Raw genomic sequence first — 20,519 nt, 5'->3', positions numbered from 1 at the left:
GCCTCAGGTCAAAGGACTACTTACATTATTCCAACCATTAGAGTTACTTGCTTGACATGTGAGTAGACCTCCATGCAAGTACTCTCGTTCGATTGTGTTCAGTGAACTCATTCCCTTAATGAGCACCTACATACTTGTCTTAGTGTCACAACACGAATGGGATGAGACTTTCCATCATTTGAAGCGGACATAGTATGTACCGGTCTAAGCATTGTCAGTTTCCCTCCGACAATCCAATGACTAGGAACCTTTTGGACATAATGGTTATGTGAAGAAGGTCTCTGTAGTCTAACATCATTAGATTACTTCTTCAATCGATCTATTGTCCATGGATACACTATTTAGGACATATATAGTTTATTGAGATAGTCCTAATTCGTGTCTTTGCCATTTGATGTATAAGAGTCATCCATACATCGATTCATTTGTCCTGAAAGGTTTCTTCCAAAGATTGACTTTCAGGGCATATTTCCAACACATGATCCTTAACGTTCTCTAAGCTTCTTTTTTATTATTATTTTGCTTTTCGCCAAGACCAACTAGGTTGTGGTCATACTCGCTAAATTATGGGGCACAACATGCATGCATCATAACTAGTGAACATTTCTGCTTCTCATATCAAGATGTAGCTATGCACATTACGGAAAAAATTTCTCAAATTTCTGCAATTGGACACTTGAACGAGAAATTGTTCCATCTCAGTTTTCTAGCACGTCAAAACTCAAAATTTATTCCATAACCGATACACCCCAACATGAAACACAAACCCTAATTTAACTTCTAAGTATTAATTCATCTTACAAAACAACCTATTTATTCCATAAATCATTGATGAAGGAACTTAGAACTAAACACCCTACCTTACTATGCATACCGAAGCTTTAGTCGCTGGAAAAAATGGAACTTTCTGGCCAAAACAAAAAATATGGTACAAAACCCAACTCTTTCTTCTCATCTCTCGCGCATCTCCTTGTTCGAAATCAAAGGTATGAGGTCAACCCAAAACCCAGCTCACTCTTCTTGCCTCTCTTTGGACTTCCCTCTTTTCAAAATCAAAAATCAGAAATATGAGCTCAACCCAAGAACCAAAGCTCATAGAGCTCTCTCGACAACCCTCTCTTCCAAATGAGAGCAGTGATGCAATGGGTTGATGATTTTTAGTATTCATAAGTGGGTATTTTAGTAATTTCGGATTTGTGCATGACTGGTGCATTGCCGGTTTGTCCTATTTATGTCCCCAGATTATATAAATTGTCCCATTTTGAACTATTTTCCTATAATTTTTCATGTCCAATGATGGAGGGGTTTCAGTTTAACCCCTTCATATTTATTACCTTTTAGTATATTGAGAATAACTATGGTATTTTTACAAATTGCTTCATTTGCAGCCACTTGATCTTGGCCCTCCGATTTCCAGCATGTTTTGCATTATGTGGCTTAGTTGTTGCAGGTGCCTGATATTTGATGTATCGCCAGCCAATTTGCACGTGGTAGACCCAGGCGCAGTGTTAGCCCGTTCCTACAAAGTACAAAGAGGGCTACATTTGGTAAGCCCTTTAGGAATTGGCACATAAATTTTTTAGGAGAATATTTTTGCCGTTGGAGTTGAATTTTGAGTTAAAAGCACTTCATCGGAGATGGCCTTTATTCATGAATATTGATAGAAATCTCTCATGACCAAGAATTAATCTCTCATATGAAACCAGAATTAGAGTAAGAAGAAAGGCAAATAAGTGCAAGAGGAATAAATACGTAATTGTAGTTGGCCCGCTGAGTCTGTCACTAAAATCCTCCAGTTACAATTAAAGAAAAATATCATGAAAGAAATTATTAAGATGTTAACCAATTATTAAAACAAGAAATATACTAACATCAATCGGTCGATCACATGTGATACTAGCACAACTATTGATATTTGTAGACAACACTGTAAGGTCCCATTAAGCTGAGCCAACATCGACTTATTGGTTGCCTATGACTCTTTAACATTTTCAAAATCCCCATGTATATTGGTCTATGTATTTAGATTTGACTCATAAACACAGTTTGGATAAACTAAATAAAGAGTCAACAACATTGAATTACAACATGTTCCTTCTTTTTCTTCTTCTATTTTTTTTTTCCTATCATTGCTCTGTCTTCTTTTTCTCTTGTTTTGCATGGAACTTTATTGCACTCACCAAGTACCTTAAATGACAAGTTTTGGCAGTTTTCAAGATTGCTCGACATTTTCCTACACTCACCTCTCGACAAGCCTCGAAGATTACAGCAGTAGTCGACATATATTAGCAAGACACCACAAGTGTCCACCAAGCGCTCAAAAAATGATCGATGAAGGTTTTTTTTTTTTTTTAATAATGACCTGATCAAAATTCAAACATACAATTATTTTTATATACAAAAAATTATTTTTATAGGGGTCGGTGGGTCCCCAATAGTAGTTGGTAGTTGGTTAATTAACGAAATGCCTAGAGTATTAATCTTTGGTCAAACTATTTTTGACAAACAATTATATTAGTGAGTTAAATTGTTAATTATTAATTGAATAGAATTGGTGAAGATCGAATCCACATCTAAGTATATTAGCATAAATGTTTTCTATCACTGTATGAAACGCCATTTGCAGAGTTTCCACAAACCTTCCATCTTCCACATCTGAGTTTAAAGAGAGAGGCTTTGATTTAATGACCCGTTCAATTAGCGGGGGCATTCTTAATCATCTGATGTTGATCGATTATTATCTTGAGGACGAGGGTTGGAGGGTCCTGCGTGCCAAATTTTCATAGTGTCACGTCTTGCTTTATTTTTATGAAAAAAATAGTTTTATTTAAAGAGAGAAGTTTTTAGTACACCTGTGTCAAATACAATCAAACCAAAAAAAGTATTTTCGGCAATAGAACATAAAGAATTCTCCCAAATATCAATGTTTTTTTTTTTTTTTTATGGAGTGATCAACACTAATAATGACATCGACAAGAAAATTTGCCTCACGAAATATATGACAAAGAAATAAAAGAAAAGGAGCTTAATGTCATATTGTCTTATGCTTGGTTGGGTCATTTGGATTTTAATCTTCACCTAAGCAATCACCGAAATCTAAAAATGATGAAGTGGATGGAGTTTTTTTTTTTTTTTTTTAAATAAACGATATTATCTACACTAAAGGGGCGGGATGAGCTCAGTCTCACAATGAGTTAGCAGTAATGTGGTTCAAATTCGTCTTTGATGACAATCGAACCTAAGATCTCTCACTTACAGGTGAAGAGAAATACTACTAGATTATAGTACTAAATGACAAGTGGACTACGAAGTAAAAGAAAAAAAGAAAAAGAAAAAGAAAAAGGATGCTGTGGTAATGAATTCTAAAAGTAAGGCTGTGAAAGGCCATCCAAAACTCCCAAGGGTCATGGATCATTCTCAACCCAATGGTTGCTTTTGGGCGACCTATTATTTATTTGGTTTATAGACCCAAATTGGATCATGTACCTCATTAAGGCCTGCACTATTCTCATTGTTTAAATTTTGGTTATGTTTACACTTTTATTATAGAGTAAAATGTTGATGTGGTCCCTTAATTATTATCAAACTAAAGTTTAAGTCTCTAAACTATTATTTAGAAAAATAAGTCATTAAATTCATTAAAAATTACATTTGTCCACTACTGTAAGATTGGAAGCTAAATTTGTTGTGGGACGAAATATAAGATTCAAAGCTAAATAATCTAGTTCACTATCAATTTAAGTTAGATTCACAACCTATACGCAATGTTAAGGCTTATTAGTGAGAAAATGATAGTATTACTATCTAAAGTGTGCCACGTGACTTAAAATGATGAAAATCGGGTGGAACAGCTTCAAATCTTATAAGAGGGAGGAAATTAACAATTTTTATTTGGCTTCCATATATGTAGATCAAAACCTCTTTAATACTAGTTTTCTATTTGGCTTTTGCTTTAAGGTAAATAGGATTAAATACCAAGTTGAACATAGGAAAAATATCAATTCTAAGGAAAATTACCAAGCCCAACCCATTTTATTTAGATTAAGTCATAATTTTTTTTTTTTTGAACAAACAATATTATTTACTATAAGGGGGAGGGGGTGGGCTTAGCTTCATAATGAGTTAGCAATAATTTGATTCAAATTCGCATTTGGTGAGAATTGAACCTAATACTTCTTACTTACCAGTAAAGAATACCCCTAGATCGTAGTACTAGATGGCCAAGAAATTTTCAAGCATAAGAGAATTTATATTACCCCTTGCACGTCACTTACAGGTCACTGACGCCAATGCTATAAATTGTTGTCGGCCACCATCATTGGTGATGAAATTTTTTTTCGATTGTTGGAAAATTTTTAAGTCATTTTTCAATAGTGACAAAAAAAATATGAATGGGTTCAACTTTTTCATCTTCCATTATGTTTATTGTATCTTCTCATGTATACATAATACAATAAAAAACCAATGAGAAAATTCTTTGCTTTACATGTGTTTTTTGAAAGTCACTGTTAGACTGTGACGACCCGTCCCTAATTTTATGATTTTATTAATTTTAAAAGAGTGAATTTTAAAAGACTGTGACGAAAATGCCCCTAGAGGTAAGGATTTTGACTTATGTTAACCATCATTTAGAGAGACGTATGACTTATTCTTTTAGTGTATTTGCGTAGTACATGATAATACGAACGTGTATGCACCAATGGAGCTGAATTTGGAGTTACGACGAAGATTTTACAAACTACGGAGCATGATAGGCATTTTAGTAAATTCACGTTACAGGAGATATTTTTCTGTTTCTCCATTGATGACTTTGAGCTGTGTGCCATGTGGCGCCCACACCCTATTCCTTCACATTTCTCCCGTGTTTCCCTCTCATCTCTCCCTTTTCTTTTCTGCCATCCTATCATGTCTCTCTCTCTCATTGTACTCTCATCTCTCTGTAAAATAAAATAAAAACAATGGAGCCGAGCTCCCTCATCTCACACTTTCCCGTCCTTCTCCTTCCCATCCCAAACCTTAGAGATTTTAAATTATGCTCACTGCACAACAACAAACTGGACAATGACACCACCATCTATAGGCTTTCTCCTTTCTCCCTCATTTCACTCTATTTTCCCTGAGTGTAGGAACCACCACCAGTGCATATTTTCCGGTGAACTTGCAGCAACTCCACCACGGTGAGCCTCGAGACCACTCCTAACCTCAGACCTTTCTTATTTTGAACTCCTAATATTGTTTTGGGTTAATCTCAATTTACTACCCTCAAGTTTCGTGGTTTTCAACATTTGGTACATGAAGTTTTTTTCGTCCCAGAGTCATACCTAAAGTGTTAATTTTGGGACATACTCATACATCCGTTAAGTTTTCCGTCAGAATCTCGTTTAACTGATGACGTGGAGTCCACATAGACAATGACTTGGAGTCCACATAGACAATGACTTGGCGCCACGTGTCAATTTGGACCCATTTAAATATAAAAAAATAAAAAAATAAATTTGTTTTCCTTTTTCTTCCTTTCTTCCTCTGTCTCTCTCCCTCTTCTATGAGAAAACCCAGCAACCACCAACCTTTACCCAAAACCCAACTTCATGAGCCGCAGGAAATGGGTTCCCAATTGGAGGTCAAAAGAGAAAAATGAGAGTCCCACCAATCCTGACGCCACCGTCGTGATCCGACCGGAAGCCAAGTCGCAGTTAGCTTGCAGATCCAACATCTGCACCGAAGCCGCCTCCACGACACCAACGATTGCAGTAGAAGAAGGCCGCGATCAGCCCAAACACCAGATTCGAAGGTAGCAGAAAAACCGATGGGGCACACTCGGAAAGCAACAGAGCCAGCGTGAGCACCAGAAAGAAGAAGAATAAGGTCACAGACTACAAGGACATGAATTGGTGGATGAGGGTGCAGCCCTTGAAGAGTGGGTTGGCGTCGAATAAGGTGAGGGTCTGGTGGACGACAGCGACCAATAGGCAGGCGATTATGGCATAGAGCTGGAGATACCTGAGGCGATGATGAGGATGATGATTAAGGTTGGAAGATGAAGAGGAGAGGGGGAAGGGGTAGTAGGACTTGGCGACATAAGACTTTGGAGATTTGAGGTGGTTGCGGGTGCTGGCCACCATGTGGTAGAGTTCTAGTGATACCAATACGGAGGAAGACAAAATCTGGTATACTAGGGCTGCCATTTCTCTCTCTTTCCCTGCTTATTTTGATGCTGCTTCAATCATTCTCTCTCTTGAGTTTTGAGTCTTGGGTTTTGTGATGGTGAAAAATGGTGATTCGATTCTTTATTTATTTATTTTTTGGTGCGCTGGTGGTTATGGAGATGGAGGGTCGGGTGGTAGAATAAGGGGGTTCTGTTTTCTGTTTTTTTTTTTTTTTATTTCCACATGGATCCCTTAATGACACGTGGCGCCGAATTATTGTCCACATGGGCTCCACATCATCAGTTAACGGGAAACTTAACAGCCAGACTAACGGATGTATGAGACTGTCCCAAAATTAAGACTTTAGGTATAACTCCGGGACGAAAAAAACTTCATGTACTAAATGTTGAAAACCACAAAACTTGAGGGTAGTAAATTGAGATTTACCCTATTGTTTTTAACCTTAAAATTTGATTGGGGGTGATTTAGTGTTGAGGACAAGTCGGGGAAGTTTTTCCCCAGATTTTTGGAAGGAACCAACTGTGGTCATCAAGCCACTTTTTGACTACTTTTCTGGTAAACTCCAACCATGTCACGGCCTCAAATAAGTAACGACCGATTCCCTACATTTCTAACTTCAAGTTGGTTCTTGTATCATCGAATTTGGTTAAGAATCGAGCTCGAAATGAGCTCTGAAAGTCAGGGGAAAAACCTGCACAATTGTAGGAACTCGTGAAGAAGGCAAGTACGTTTGTACTCGCAGGCACGTGGGTGTGCGTGGGCTCACTTTGGTTGGCGGCGCGTGCGGCGTGTTTGATTCGATGACATGATTTGTGAGTGGGTCTTTGCTTTTAAATATTATATATTTATTTAGTGTCCATTTATATATTTGAAAAAGAATTCCATACGTATGCCTAGATTATAATAAGATTTATAAGAATTAGCGAAATAGCGAAAATTTACGAAACTATCCTAAATTTTATGGGATGCACATGTATGCGTACTTTTACGAGATTCTAATTACAGCCATGATTAATATTTTATTTATTAGTATTACGTTGATGTGAATTATCGATTTACTATTGTGTGATCGTATTTACATTGTCTGTTTATCGTGGCTACACTGGTGTTAATACTCACCCGGGCCATGGCCAGTCTTTCACGTGTATGTTCACATTGCACCGTACGCTCACTTTGGATTCATTGTAGGTGCCAGTCCTGTCCTAGATTGCTATAGGCAATTAAGACTCGTATGTAATGCGCCTAGCGTCAGTCTTCACATGATTGTAGTGCTAGAGCGTAAATCGTTATTACACCCAGTTCTGTTCATGTTCGAATACCTCTACATGAACTCGTGTGTCAGCCTGTGTCGATGAGCACTCCATGTGATATGTTTATTTCTGCACGATATCATAATTATTGGAAGTTATATGGCTATTTACGAATTTTGTGACATATTGAATTCTTGAGATATTGCAGGCTACGGTAAGTATTTTCATACTATACGTTATAGTATATTTTGGAAACTATACTTGTTTTACGACGAGGGGTTATAATGTTTTCAAAAGGTTTTTATAAAACATTATTTTTTGGCCCACTCACCTTTGTTTTTCACCCCTCCAGGTTTTAGTAGCTGGGCTTTCGTATCAACGAGGATTCTTGGCAAATCTTAGTATAGACGGTTACCTTTAATGGTATAATTATTATCCTACTCTACTGTACTTTACTTATGCTCTGACATCACATGTGAAATGGATTCATTCCCCTTCACAAGTGCACTCTTATATTTAGGCACTTTTAGGTTTAAATTTATTCACATTTTTCACATCACTACACTTTATGGCTTCGTCACCCTCTTGGTGTCGACCAACACAGCTCGATTTGGAGTCCAGGTGGACATTTCAGGTCGGGGTGTGTCAGTTTGATATCAAAGCATAAGTTTGGGCAGTATTGCGTTCATCACACACATGATGTAAGCATTCCTGGTTCTTGAACCTAAATGTCGAATCTTGCCACCTCGTCGAGCACGAAATATGTGTTCACTTTTCCTAAGCTTTGGGCATTGTCAACGACTTATCGACCTTCTAGAAAATCGTTTTGGCAACCGCCCCTAGACTATAAACAATGAACCTCCCTGCTAAGGAAAAATTCATTTTGGAAATGAGTTCTTAGCCCCGCAGTAGGTCTAATGTATCGATAGTTGTGTATCACTAGAGATTTACCAATCAATTCCATCACCATTCTCCCATTGTATTTACCAACCTTTTTTTACTCTTTGGCAGTATCCATTAGTATACCACTTATCAAACTCCTATGAAACCTTACTTTTCATCGAAATATTTGGAAGTTTCTCGAACGACATTGTGGTGCTAAAGTGGTAGCACTCGATGGAAGAACACTTCGACAATACAATTTTTTCAAACGTAGTGATAATTCTGGATCTTCAGGGGGAATATCAATTTTTGTTTAAGTTCTTTCTAGAATAGATTATTAACAAATTCCTTTTTCCAACTTTAGAACACACCAACCAACACTAGTTCCCAGATTTCCTTTCGATGTTGTACTCATAATTTCGATGAGTATAGGCTTGTGAGTATGAGTTGTTATACCTTCGGGTAGCAGAAATCCCCAAAGTAGAATTCAAATTCCTCTAGAATCAAGGAAACCACCTCACATGACCAATTACTCACTAATCAACCGAAACCATCTACTCAAGTGGGCTCTAACTTATAATCAGCCTACAGTGTATCTACTAATTGACAATATTGTCCGATATCTAGGAATTGTCAACCAGTATTCAAGCGGTATGATTTCTGATACCGAACACATGTACTAGTATCTAGGAGTGATACCCTTATGCTAGAACGCCAATTCACAGTTTCAGGGTAGTGAACAATATCAAAAGTATCATAAATGTGTTAATTAGCAACGCGACTGATAGACTGATTAACAATGACTACCTGGGCCAAAGAAATTAAATCGTGGGAACTTAGGAGCAAGTTTTGTATTAGGACAGTAAATTCGTAGTTGTCTTAGCCATATTACCCATTTAGGTAACCAAAACCTCTTCGACCAATCACTTTTTCTATCACTTCCACAAACAAATATTAGAATTGAGGCACGAGTTAATTCCCACTGTAAGAGAGAATTGTGTATCGAGAAAGCAGTGAGGACTTGTTAGTACGTGTCATAAAGAAAGGAAGTAGTATGGTACGATTCGAGGGCATATACCTTTGGTGTCATTTCTCAAAATGTTACTTGGGATATTACCAAATGGTGAAGTGATGTTTACCATCGATCCACTTTCTTGTACTACACTAGTTTTCCTTGCATCTTATCGAACAACTCCTACATGAATGAGAGAACTTAGTTACAAAAGCTTATCGAATAGGAATTTACCCAACCAAACACTTTATCTAAGGAACCTCAAACCTATCCGCGAAGGCAAAAGACTAAACCTTAGGATCATACCTAGACTTTAGCAACTCAATCAAATGACGATTAGAACCGTTAACCCATACTTCAAATTGATGGTCTACCCAACCAACTTTTGGAACTCAAGTTTTTTCTGTAGTTTGTCGAACTCGTAGTGGTCTTATCGATAACTTTCTCACCTATCCCATCAACGAGATCAAATTTTCTTAACCACCAACAGTCAGCTTATTACCACCTTCCTCAAAGGTTAACTTGGTACTTTTCATGTGAGACGTGATCTCAGCAGACAACATTCTTTTATTTTCCCCAAAAGGTTGCAAATGTAGGAAATTGGATATTTCCCACAAATTGTTGTGAAATATGTGTTACCCTTGGCTTTGTCGATTTATTGGTTGTTTGTTAGTGACTTTTCAGCTGTGGCATTTTTCCTTCCAATTTAAGTTGAGGAAAAACCAGTTTAGTTGAGACGTGGATTATGATTAAAGTTGCGACAACTGAGGTGTTTAAACAATATTAATTTATATGTAGGTAATTACACGATTCAAACAATATTATCTTTTTTTCACGAGATATGTCTATTTTTTAATACGGTTAATTAATTTACATATGTTACTAATATTTATGATACAAGAAAGGTAAAATATCCATATGGATTTAATTGCTCATCGTAATTAGGATGAGTAATAACATTTATTTACCAAATCAAGATTTTGTGGTATAAATTGTAAATGTGTTGTAATAGTTGGTTATATATTTATCTACATGACAGTATATTTGAAATTTGAATTTTATTTGAATGTGTAAATTTGGGTGGGTTTTTGTTTGAAAAATAAAAGTTTCAAGTACCTATATCTAAAGAACCCTTATCATAATCATATATTCAAACAATCTCCACATCTTTTATCCCACAACAAACTCTATCATTATTCCCCATAAATAAATAATAATAAAAAACTATCATTATTGTGATTACAAAAGAATATATAGGCGTAAAGGGTTGAGATAGACCACCATCCAACCCTCCGATTAAGGCAAACAATATTTTTGGTGATATTATCTACGCACTATTTTTTGCCTCACAAACATTCATTTTTATCTCACACATCCTCTTAATTCCTGATTACTGAAAGGGATGAATTGTTGTGTTTTCATGCGCCCGTGTTTTAACTTATCATGTCTAAGTATACGTGTTAATTCAAAGCCCTTTTGATTTTCTTTCTATAATGTAAGGTGTTGGTTGATGAAATTGAGGTTCCACCATAAAATCAATTAGCAATATAGGGAGTAGCCCAAGACTATATGGGTGCGTTTGTTGCGCCGGACTGTCTCGGACTGGACTAACTGCCGGGACTAAGCTGGACTGGCTTAGACTGGACTAAGCTGGACTAACTTAGTGAAGCGTTTGGTGTAATGTCGGACTAAGAAGCAGGATAAGAAAAACAGTACTGTTCACCAGATTTGTGTTTGCTTAGACTAGGACTACAAATTTTTGCCATTGTGTAATAGAGTAATGCTACAAATCTCATGATATGGGTTAATTGGAGCATATTTTTGCCATGTATATTATGAATCTTAAAAAAAATTGACAATTGTTTTGTTTCTATTACCTGCTAATAAAATTGGGTTTAATTTGCAAATGTAGCTTGGTTTAAACTCTATCACCCAACAGAAGAAAAATAATAGTGCCCAATACATGCAACTTCAACAAATACAAGTACATAAGAAGATCTCCATAATTTAGAAAATCCTAATTAACATTAGTTAACATTAGCCAAAATAGATCTCCATAATTTACAAAATGACTAGTTAACATAAGCCAAAATACTCGTGCAAAGCTAAGTTATAAGCCATAACATAAGATTGTATGATTAATAAAATACATCCATGTTAACATTAATAAAATACATCCATGTTAACATTAACCAAAATCCCTATCCGCTTGCGTTGTCGCTTAAAAGCCTTTGGACGAACACTTTCTTGAGTTTCGGTTTGATTGCCCTGAACACTCCCACATTTTTTGGTTTATCCAAAATAAGAGACAATGCATCAATTTGATCCATAGGAGAGAGACCCATTGCTTCAAGTTCATTAGCTATGTCAGTATTTTTTTATTGAATTATCTGCCGAACCAGTTACGGTGCCATCCACGCCATCAGCAACCCTCTGTTCTGCTTCTGGATCATCTTTCACAGTTTCATCACCACCTCCCTGCACAAACATCAATCTCCTCATATACATGAATGAAAGAAGAATAACAAAAAAATACTCACTAATTCAGATCAAGAGGATGGTAAATTCATTGACAAAGACACAATTAAAGATTGTCTTCATACCCGATTCACCAAGCAATTGATTGAAGGATGTCTCCGTAGAAGATTATGAACCAGCGCAATATTAACTAACGCTCCAGATGGAGGAACTGAAATTGATAGCCTACTCAATTTCTTGGCAAAAGCCGCAGCCAAATATGCAGGAAGAAGTGGCGATTTTAAGCAAGCATCTACAAGCTGCAAATCAAATAGAACAATTGTAAATTAACCAATTCGTTCAATCTGAATATTCAAAACCAATTAGTCCTATATGTCTTGTGTTATAGAAGTTTAACTTTAGACCAACTGTTACTGCAGTAGTGATTAGTATTACCTGAAAAAACTTCGATCGATGTTTTGCCAGAAAAATAGAGGGAACCAGTAATGCATAAAGTTTCTCATAGAAGTTGGGGTACTCTAAACCATGTTGCGTCATGAGGATGAAAAGACTGCTAAGAGCCATGACGCTGATAACACCACCAATGTCATACGATCTAGTTAAGAAGTCGCTGCACATCATCAATATATGAGATGTCATGTGATTTTATAGAAAAGTCACAGCAAGCTGTCAAGAAATGAACTACAATCAAAGTCACAAAAGACAAACTGAAAACATAAATAAAACATGTTTCATAAGTAAATTTACCATAACAGGACAGGGTTAGCTAGAAAAGGAATGACTGCCTGGAGTGTGGCAAGAACCTGAGCATCAAAACATACGAAAAAAGAAAAGAAAGATAACACTTCCTTCCAATGATTATGGAAATAATTATCCATGTATTACTCACTCATTCCACTACTTATACAGTCAAATGAACTGGAAATAGCATCTTTACATTTCATTAAGTTAATAAGAATGTTGGGCAATAATCATGTTGGAGCCCATAGCAAGGACTGACTAACTGATGCATACTCTATTTTCCATTTTGGTAGGTGATTAACTTATCCATCATCATTAACAAAGTCTTCCACCAAAAGAAAAAGTATTAAAAGGAAGCAAAGTACGAGTTCAACTGCTTAATTACTGAGTGAGAAGGCAGGGAACACTAACCTGATCCACTCCACATCTCATGATCAGTTTTATCAACTGAGCTTTCCAGAGAGGGGATGTGTGATATCAAATAATGAATCTTGTGAATTAATTGATCCATGCTGCAAGTAAATAATTTTAGCCATCAAAAGCTAATAAGTTAACGCATTAACATACCAAAGAATCCAACATGTATGCATGCTAAACATAAATTCATTGACTCGATTACAAAATAAAAGAATAGCACAGATGAAAATGGACTTTGAGTCAAGGAAGAATCCAATATTACATAAAGATATACAAAGATCCAAGTAACGTAAAAGTAAAATGTTTAATTCCAAGAAATCTTGATCTGAGACCAAAACATCTACACATATTGTCAACAATCTGCATATGCAGAATGTAACAATAACTTCAACACTTGCCATTATGTCTGACCCAATCAGAGCACAGAAGGCAACACATTCTATATTAGGGTCATGTACATCTCTTAACAAGAGAAGTTCAATGAGAGAATAAGAGAACAGAAATTTCCTAAGCGATAGCGTTTTACTAACCTTTCCCTAGGATGCTCCCCATCTTTACCGTCTGTCTTGATGTTTTTATCCTCTAAGAGGGAGATAGAAATGAACAAACCTACTAAGTTAACTATAACATCGCCACTACCCTCACTCGAAAAGATGAAAAACATAAGTTTTTGCAAGAAACACAGCAGAAAGTACCAGAAATCCCATTTGCATCCAGAACTTTGGAAAGCTTTTCCAAGCTAATGTAGGTAAAATAACTGCAAGAAATAGATGCCACAATTATTACACCTTTTAAGTGGCCAGTACCACAAATTTCCATAATAAAGGTTCCAACAAATAATAGAAGTCCTAAGAAATATCATAATTCCTAAAATCAATGGAATGTGATCTTACCGGACATCAATATACTTGAAATACTTGGATGAGAGCAAGTCTAACATCAAATCAACTGGTGACGTAGTGTAAACCTATCAGCGATAACAAAAAAAATTATAGCTTACTATTGAAATTACAACAGAGAAATATGAAAAAATAAAACTCAAACTAAGCTTTTGGAGAATCAATACAACTTACAATACTACGAAGCAGCCTATGGTACATTGCAGAGTGAAACTTTCCACCATTTCCGAACATCACAAACTCCATTATCGTGTCCAACACCACCTCCTAATCGCATTCAGAGAATCGAATTCTAAAATTGAAATCGTACTTATACAAAAACAAAAGAGAAAAGAACTGACTTTCAATAAATCGAAAAGCAACCCTGAGAGCTTCATCGGATTGCGTAGAAAGCAGGACTTCGACGAGGGCCTCAACGAGCTCGTCGAACTTGGAGCGGAGCCAGGTCAGGTATATGAAATCGGGGTCGTCGTGGGAGCCATCGGAGTCGGGGGCTTGGAGGAGGAGGAAGGGAGGTCGGGGAGGAGAGGGGTGAAGAAGGACTGGAGAGAGAGGAGGGACTCGACGATGTTCTGAGGTGGCGAGGCCGGGGAAACGAAGGAGAGGAGCTTGGGGAGGTTGTTGATGTGGGCCCGAGACGAGAGGAGCTCGTTACCTAGGGTTTTGAGGTCGGAAAGTTTGGTGGCTTTTTGCTTCTGCTTCTGCTTCTTGGAGAGGATTGAGGCCATGGCTGCTTCAGTTAATATCACAAACAAATCCACACAAATCGACGAAAAACATCCAAGATTCGAAGCTTACCAACTTGAGGCAGATGACAGCGACCAGATGCTGTAAGGACGACGATGAGCGTGAGGACGATGTGGGAGCACGGCAAGGACGATGACGAGGGCAGACGCAGAGAGGACGATGTGGGATGTGGGATGTGGGATGTGGGAAGACGCAGAAAATCTGTCGATGGTTTCTCTGGCTTACGAGTCCGCCCGAAATTGGGATCCCTCGTGAAGAACGGCTAAGCCCCCCCTTAGTCCTAGCGAATCCCACCTAAGCTCATTAAAGCTAATCCCGATGCCCACCAAACACTGGACTATAGTCTAGTCCAGTCCAGTCCCAGTGAATCCTGTCAAACAAACGTACCCTATAAGTACATAGCAAACATTGTGGTTGACGAAATTGAGATTCCACCATAAAACCAATTGGCAATATGGGGAGTAGCCCAAGACCACATAAGTACATAGTAAACATTGTCCCTCACCGAGGTGGGACAACTCTCAACACGTCTCCGCACGTGTGGCGGATTTTCAAGCCTACACATGGACAACAACTGGGTGACGTGAAGCGCGTGTGGCCGTTTGACTTCACACGAGGACAACCCGTTTTGATACCATGATGAAATTTAAGTTCCACCATAAAACCAATTGGTAATATAGGGAGTAATCCAAGACCATATAAGCACATAGTAAACATTGTCCCTCACCGATGTGGGACAACTCTCAACATTGGTGTGCTGATTGAAGTGTTTCTTGCGTTTCTTCTTTCGGCCTTGTTTAATGTATTTACTCTACGTGATTTTATTTAGGTAACCCATCTTTTCAATAGCTCTGCTCATTGGTTGTCAGTGAATTAGTAATCCGCCATGAACTAACGAACGCTTCTCATTCGCTATCATTGTTTGACTTCTTAATCACAAAAGGAGATTCTAAGAAAACTCTTTCAAAGAGTTAAAGTGAGACTCTTTATAGACTTTATTTGATCTCACAGTTTAACGTTAATTTTCATACTAACATTATAAAATATTATGCCAAAACTATTAAATGGCAGAAAGTCCGTGGAGTGTCATACTTGAAAAAAAAAATCCTTAGAATATGAATTTCTCTTACAAAAGAAGCCCTAATTGATTAGGAGACATTGACATTGGCAAGCCAATGGATCTCCAACCGACAAAAGGCACCGCTTATATAGGATGCTCGGAGTATATTCTCTCAAGTAAACAAAACAGAAACGCATATGCGGACGTAAAGTAGAAGTAGGCAACGAATTTGAATGCGTGTTAGGAATAAGCTTGAAAAGTAAAGGTGAGAAAGTAGACTGGAAATTAGGGGAAGGCATAAAGATTAGAAACATATAAAAAAAAATGTAAAAGGTGACAAAATTTGAATTGAAATTTAAGAAAAGCATAAGCTTGAAAACATACTCATTGATTATTTAACTGCTAAAGCTCCTAGTTTAATAGTTTAAAATAATTAAACACGCTTTACAAACAGTTCTCACATGGATTTTGTTTTTGGTCGGTCAAAAGTGTCCGAGTCTTCTTGAGCCAATGACAATTTCTTTTCTCTAGTTATTTTTTAATAAAACAATAGAGTTAATGAGTTAAATAATCTAAGTTACATATTAATACAATTTTATTTGTCGACCAAAAATTCATGAAATTACTATTCTAACATTCTCATCAAAGCTAAACAAAATTAAAACACATGGTAATCTAGTAATTACATACCACTTAATATTATGCTTTTTAAACGAACCTCATAGCCAAATAAACATACATATCTTATTTAAACTTCTTCAAAGTTCCACTCCCAATTTTTTATTTTTTATTTTTAAAGAAGTGATATAAATATTTTTATAACAAATAATAGACAAATTTAAGGGAAATTTTATTTAAACTCATGTAACCTCTTTTTACACCCAACTTAAAATTTTGAATGTTAATTGTCTATTTTACCCTATTGCATAATTACTATTAAGTACAAAATTAAATTAATAATAAAACTCAAATTTATCAATAAACACAAACGCTATAATTACCCTATTTCAGTAGTCTTATTAAACCCTGCAATTCTTTTCCTGTTCTGGTTTCTATTTAGCTGAAATCTCAATAGGGTTTTCTCACCAGGATTTGGATCAACTTTTGACTCTTGTAAAATTTGGGTTTCTTTTCCTCCTCCTTGCAGATAAATCTGAGAGCTGAGAGATAAGCTTTTATTTTACAGTTGGTTTGTCCGGATGGCGTTGGTTGCATCTAGGTCAATAGAACCAGCAGGATGCAATGAAACTATAGCTCTGAAGGTAGAAGGAAACAGCAACTCAATGACAGCAACCTTATCTGGTGCAACATCAGGCGGACCTGATCGTAACTTACTTGAACAATGATAACTATGATCCTTTAATGTTTCACTGGAACTCTCATGTTCTGGCAGTGAAGATGCTCGTTTCAACGAATCCAATCGTTCGTATATGGAAACTTTCAAATTAGGAACCTTTACATATGCACTAAAACCTCTTATAGCGTTTTGCAATCTAAACCATCTTCTTGATTATGTGATGCGGGTGCTTGGGAAATGCGTTGCTTCTTCGAAGTTGATTCATTACACTGATCATTTGATGCATCATCAAGGTGAGGAAAAAATCGCCTTTTTTGATCGATGAATGCCTTGAGAGCTAGCCTAAAACATTGAATAACAGAATTCAAGAAATGGCTTCAAGGGTCAACACAACAAAATACACAACCACTAAATATAATCCTCAATAAACCAGATTCGAAACCTGCTTTGAAATTAAGAAACTTGTATTGGTTCCATATTTTTTACAGTGAAAATTATTCAAAATCTATACTTTTTGGGAAAAGAAACTTCCATATGCTTTTGAATTTCAAAATTTTTTCGTTTAATCATGAATTTTAGAGGAAAGGAAATAGAGAGGCAATGCTAACAAGCAGGAAGACCTGTTCGCGTCAGGAATTTCCGTCGGGGATGTTTCCTGGCCGACGAGCACACAGCTCCCCGGGAGGTTGGCACCGGTTGAGGGCTGCTGTCGGGCTTCTGCTTCACTGTCGGGCTTTGTCGGGCAAGTCTCGTCGGACAAGTCTTGTCGGGCAAGACTCTTCGGGCAAGGCTGAAAGAGAAGGACAGAGTTAACTTTGAGAGGTGCCTTTGTTGGGCCTTAGGTGTAGGCCTTGAGGCTCACAATCAAGGTTAACTTTTAGGTGCTCGGGCGTGCCACTGCCATCTTCAGCATGGCAGATGTAAAATGGATGTCGATTTTTAGTTGTATATATGTATATATCCGAGAAACCGTGTTAGTTATAACAGATGCCTTTGTAGGGCCTTAGGTGTAGGCCTTGAGGCTTTCCATCAATAACTAAACCAGTGCTCGAACACATCATATTTGTTCTCGTGATTGCAGGAGTTTTATAACTATTATACTTCTGATTACCCGAGTCCAAGAGGTAGAATGAACCCAAATAGGTGCCTTTGTGCGGCCTTAGGTGTAGGCCTTGAGGCTTCCCATCAGAATTTGTTCTTATACTCAAACTCTCTAGATCGCAGAACGGAATGAATCCAAATGGATGCCTTTGTGGGGCCTTAGGTGTAGGCCTTGAGGCTTCCCATCAGAATTCATTCCATGCTCAAGCGTTCTATGATAATCATAATATAATAAAAATAAAACTAGAGGGTAGGTTGATTACTTGCGCCCCAAGTAACTTCGGACTTCTCGTTTATCAAGGACCGTCGTGAATGGGTTAAGTCCACATAGGTTCTTTTTTATGCCTTGAGGCCAAGGACTTTTAACTGATCAGATTTGCATGCCCAATGGCTTAGGACTTGGATCTGGTTTGAACACTGAAGATATATTCAAATCGGATCCAAGTACTGAGAAAGCCTTTTAATAGTCATATTGCTAGAAATAACTTGCATATAACTGGAAGTATACAACATATTGTTAGGCTTAATGAATGAAAAGACAAAAACAAAGCAAAGAAGGTCGGGCAAGGTTAAACCTTATCAGGTAAGGCTGCTCGTCTTGTAGGTTCCTATCTTTGTAGTTTTGTCAAGGGTCTGAAAGCTTAGAGAGATAGAGAGAGAGATTACAAAAGATGAATCGATACTACAGCCAGGTTGAGCAGGGTAGCAGAGCTATTACAAAGGTTTGAAGGAAGGGTTATCCCGCGAGGGATGAAGGCTGACTACAGCTTCGTTTTGAAGGCAAATTTAGCTTTGAGCAGAGTTTGTGCTTGCATTTGTTTGTTTGATTGAGTGTCCTTATTCCCGGTTTCTCTTTCTTCTTATATAGACAACTCGGCTTGGCCTTCTGTAGCAGCAGCCTTGCCCGAATGCGGTTTGAGGGTGATGACTCATCAACTATTTTACATGTAATGCCACCATAAAGTACTTTATGGGCTGTGTAGCTGGTCAGTCTATACCACTTGGCCCTTGGGTAGGTAAGCAAGTGGTCTTCATGAGCTGCACCAAGTCAGAAAATGCCCTTTATGCTTTCTGGGCTTTGACTGGGCTTCGGCTGACTTTCCTTTCGGGCCCCCTTTTGGGCCAACTCCTTTCTTGAGCCCAAAGTTCAAGTTTTGATCCAAACAAGACCAATTCCATGAAACTCGAAACCAACCTGGTCCTGTCAACTGCAGAAGCATCAGCTTGGCCGGCGAGCTGCCGCTTCCAAGCATACGCAACCATAGCGCCATCCGAACAAACAAACGGCATGTGTAATCCCCAAGAATTGAATTGGGTTTATAGGGGTTTATTAGGTATTAAATTTGGGTTTAAAGAGATATTAATAGTTTAATTAAAAATCAAATGGGTGAAAAGAGTAAGTTGGGTGTAGAAATAGGTTAGATGAGTTTAAATAAAAATTTCCCAAATTTTATTACATACGTATAATATGACTAGTTATTTATTAAGGGAAGAGAAATCGATTGTGATGGAACTCACACGCACCAGGGTGCGCAAGCATAATTACTTTATGTCACTGCGATAAAGTTTTATATGCTATAATCATACAAAGTGGATATCAACTAATCATACTTTTATGCATATCATCATATCAAATTCATGGGATCAAAAGAACGTGCATTTGACACTCTTTAAAACTTAAGCAAATAAACACATACAATATGCCATTAGAATCCTAAGGATGGGTACTCAAAATATCAAAAGCGTACTGGGTGTCAAAAGTATACAATTTCACCCTTAGAGTGTATTTAGACTGTTTTCGGCATTCATAGGATCAAACGAGCATGTGTTTCATCCTTCAGAACGCGCGGACCCGTATGTCCTCACACAAAATATTTATGAAACTCTCTTCACTGTTTATGAAATTTACGACACTGTTTATGAAACTTACTACACTATTTATGAAACTTCATGGCACTACACTGTTTATGAAACTTAAAGGCACTACACTGTTTATGAAACTTAACGGTGCTACAACATTTATGAAACTTAACGGTACTACACTGTTTATGAAACTTAACAGTACTGCATTCTTTTCTCTCATCTACATTCTCACCTTCCAAACACATTTTCTTCTTCTAATTTTCTTCAATACTCATCAAATTTTCTCGTCTTAAGGAGATTGCAAGCGTGTTTGATAAGGTTTTTTTTTCCTCTTGTCCTTATCATTAAATAAAGTCATTAGATGATTTTTTTTTTTTTTTTGTTAAAATTAAAAGTTTTGAAGCCATTTTCTTAAGTTTTTTTTTTTTTTAAAAACCTTGAGAAACAATTGAATTTGGCCTTGGTGAATTATTTTGATTTGGAATCAGGTATTTAATTTCTTAATTATATGCCACCTAGTATTACGATCTAGTTATATTCTTCTTCATTTGTAAGTGATATGTTATAAGTCCGATTCTCGCCAAAGACAAATTTGAACCACATTA

At 37.1% G+C, this 20,519-nt stretch overlaps 1 protein-coding gene and 2 pseudogenes across 1 annotated transcript; all 3 read right to left on the bottom strand.

Moving 5' to 3' along the window:
* Nucleotides 1-4,841: 4,841 nt before the first annotated feature.
* Nucleotides 4,842-6,550, bottom strand: LOC126619806 (uncharacterized; annotated as a pseudogene).
* Nucleotides 6,551-11,296: 4,746 nt separating this feature from the next.
* LOC126619747 (protein NUCLEOLAR COMPLEX ASSOCIATED 4-like) lies at nt 11,297-14,985 on the bottom strand (annotated as a pseudogene).
* Nucleotides 14,986-16,576: 1,591 nt separating this feature from the next.
* On the bottom strand, nt 16,577-19,362 carry LOC126620003 (mediator of RNA polymerase II transcription subunit 27-like; the record flags this gene model as incomplete). The annotated part of the gene is given in 3 exon segments (XM_050288461.1): nt 16,577-17,111; nt 17,114-17,292; nt 19,247-19,362. Coding segments are annotated over 3 exon segments (573 nt in total), but the record flags the coding sequence as incomplete, so codon positions are not given.
* Nucleotides 19,363-20,519: the final 1,157 nt, after the last annotated feature.

The sequence above is a fragment of the Malus sylvestris genome, chromosome 4, assembly GCF_916048215.2.
Source record: "Malus sylvestris chromosome 4, drMalSylv7.2, whole genome shotgun sequence".
NCBI classification, from domain to species: Eukaryota; Viridiplantae; Streptophyta; class Magnoliopsida; order Rosales; family Rosaceae; genus Malus; species Malus sylvestris.
Note: the sequence above shows the minus strand (reverse complement) of the source record. Positions and strands in the feature narration are given on the sequence as shown.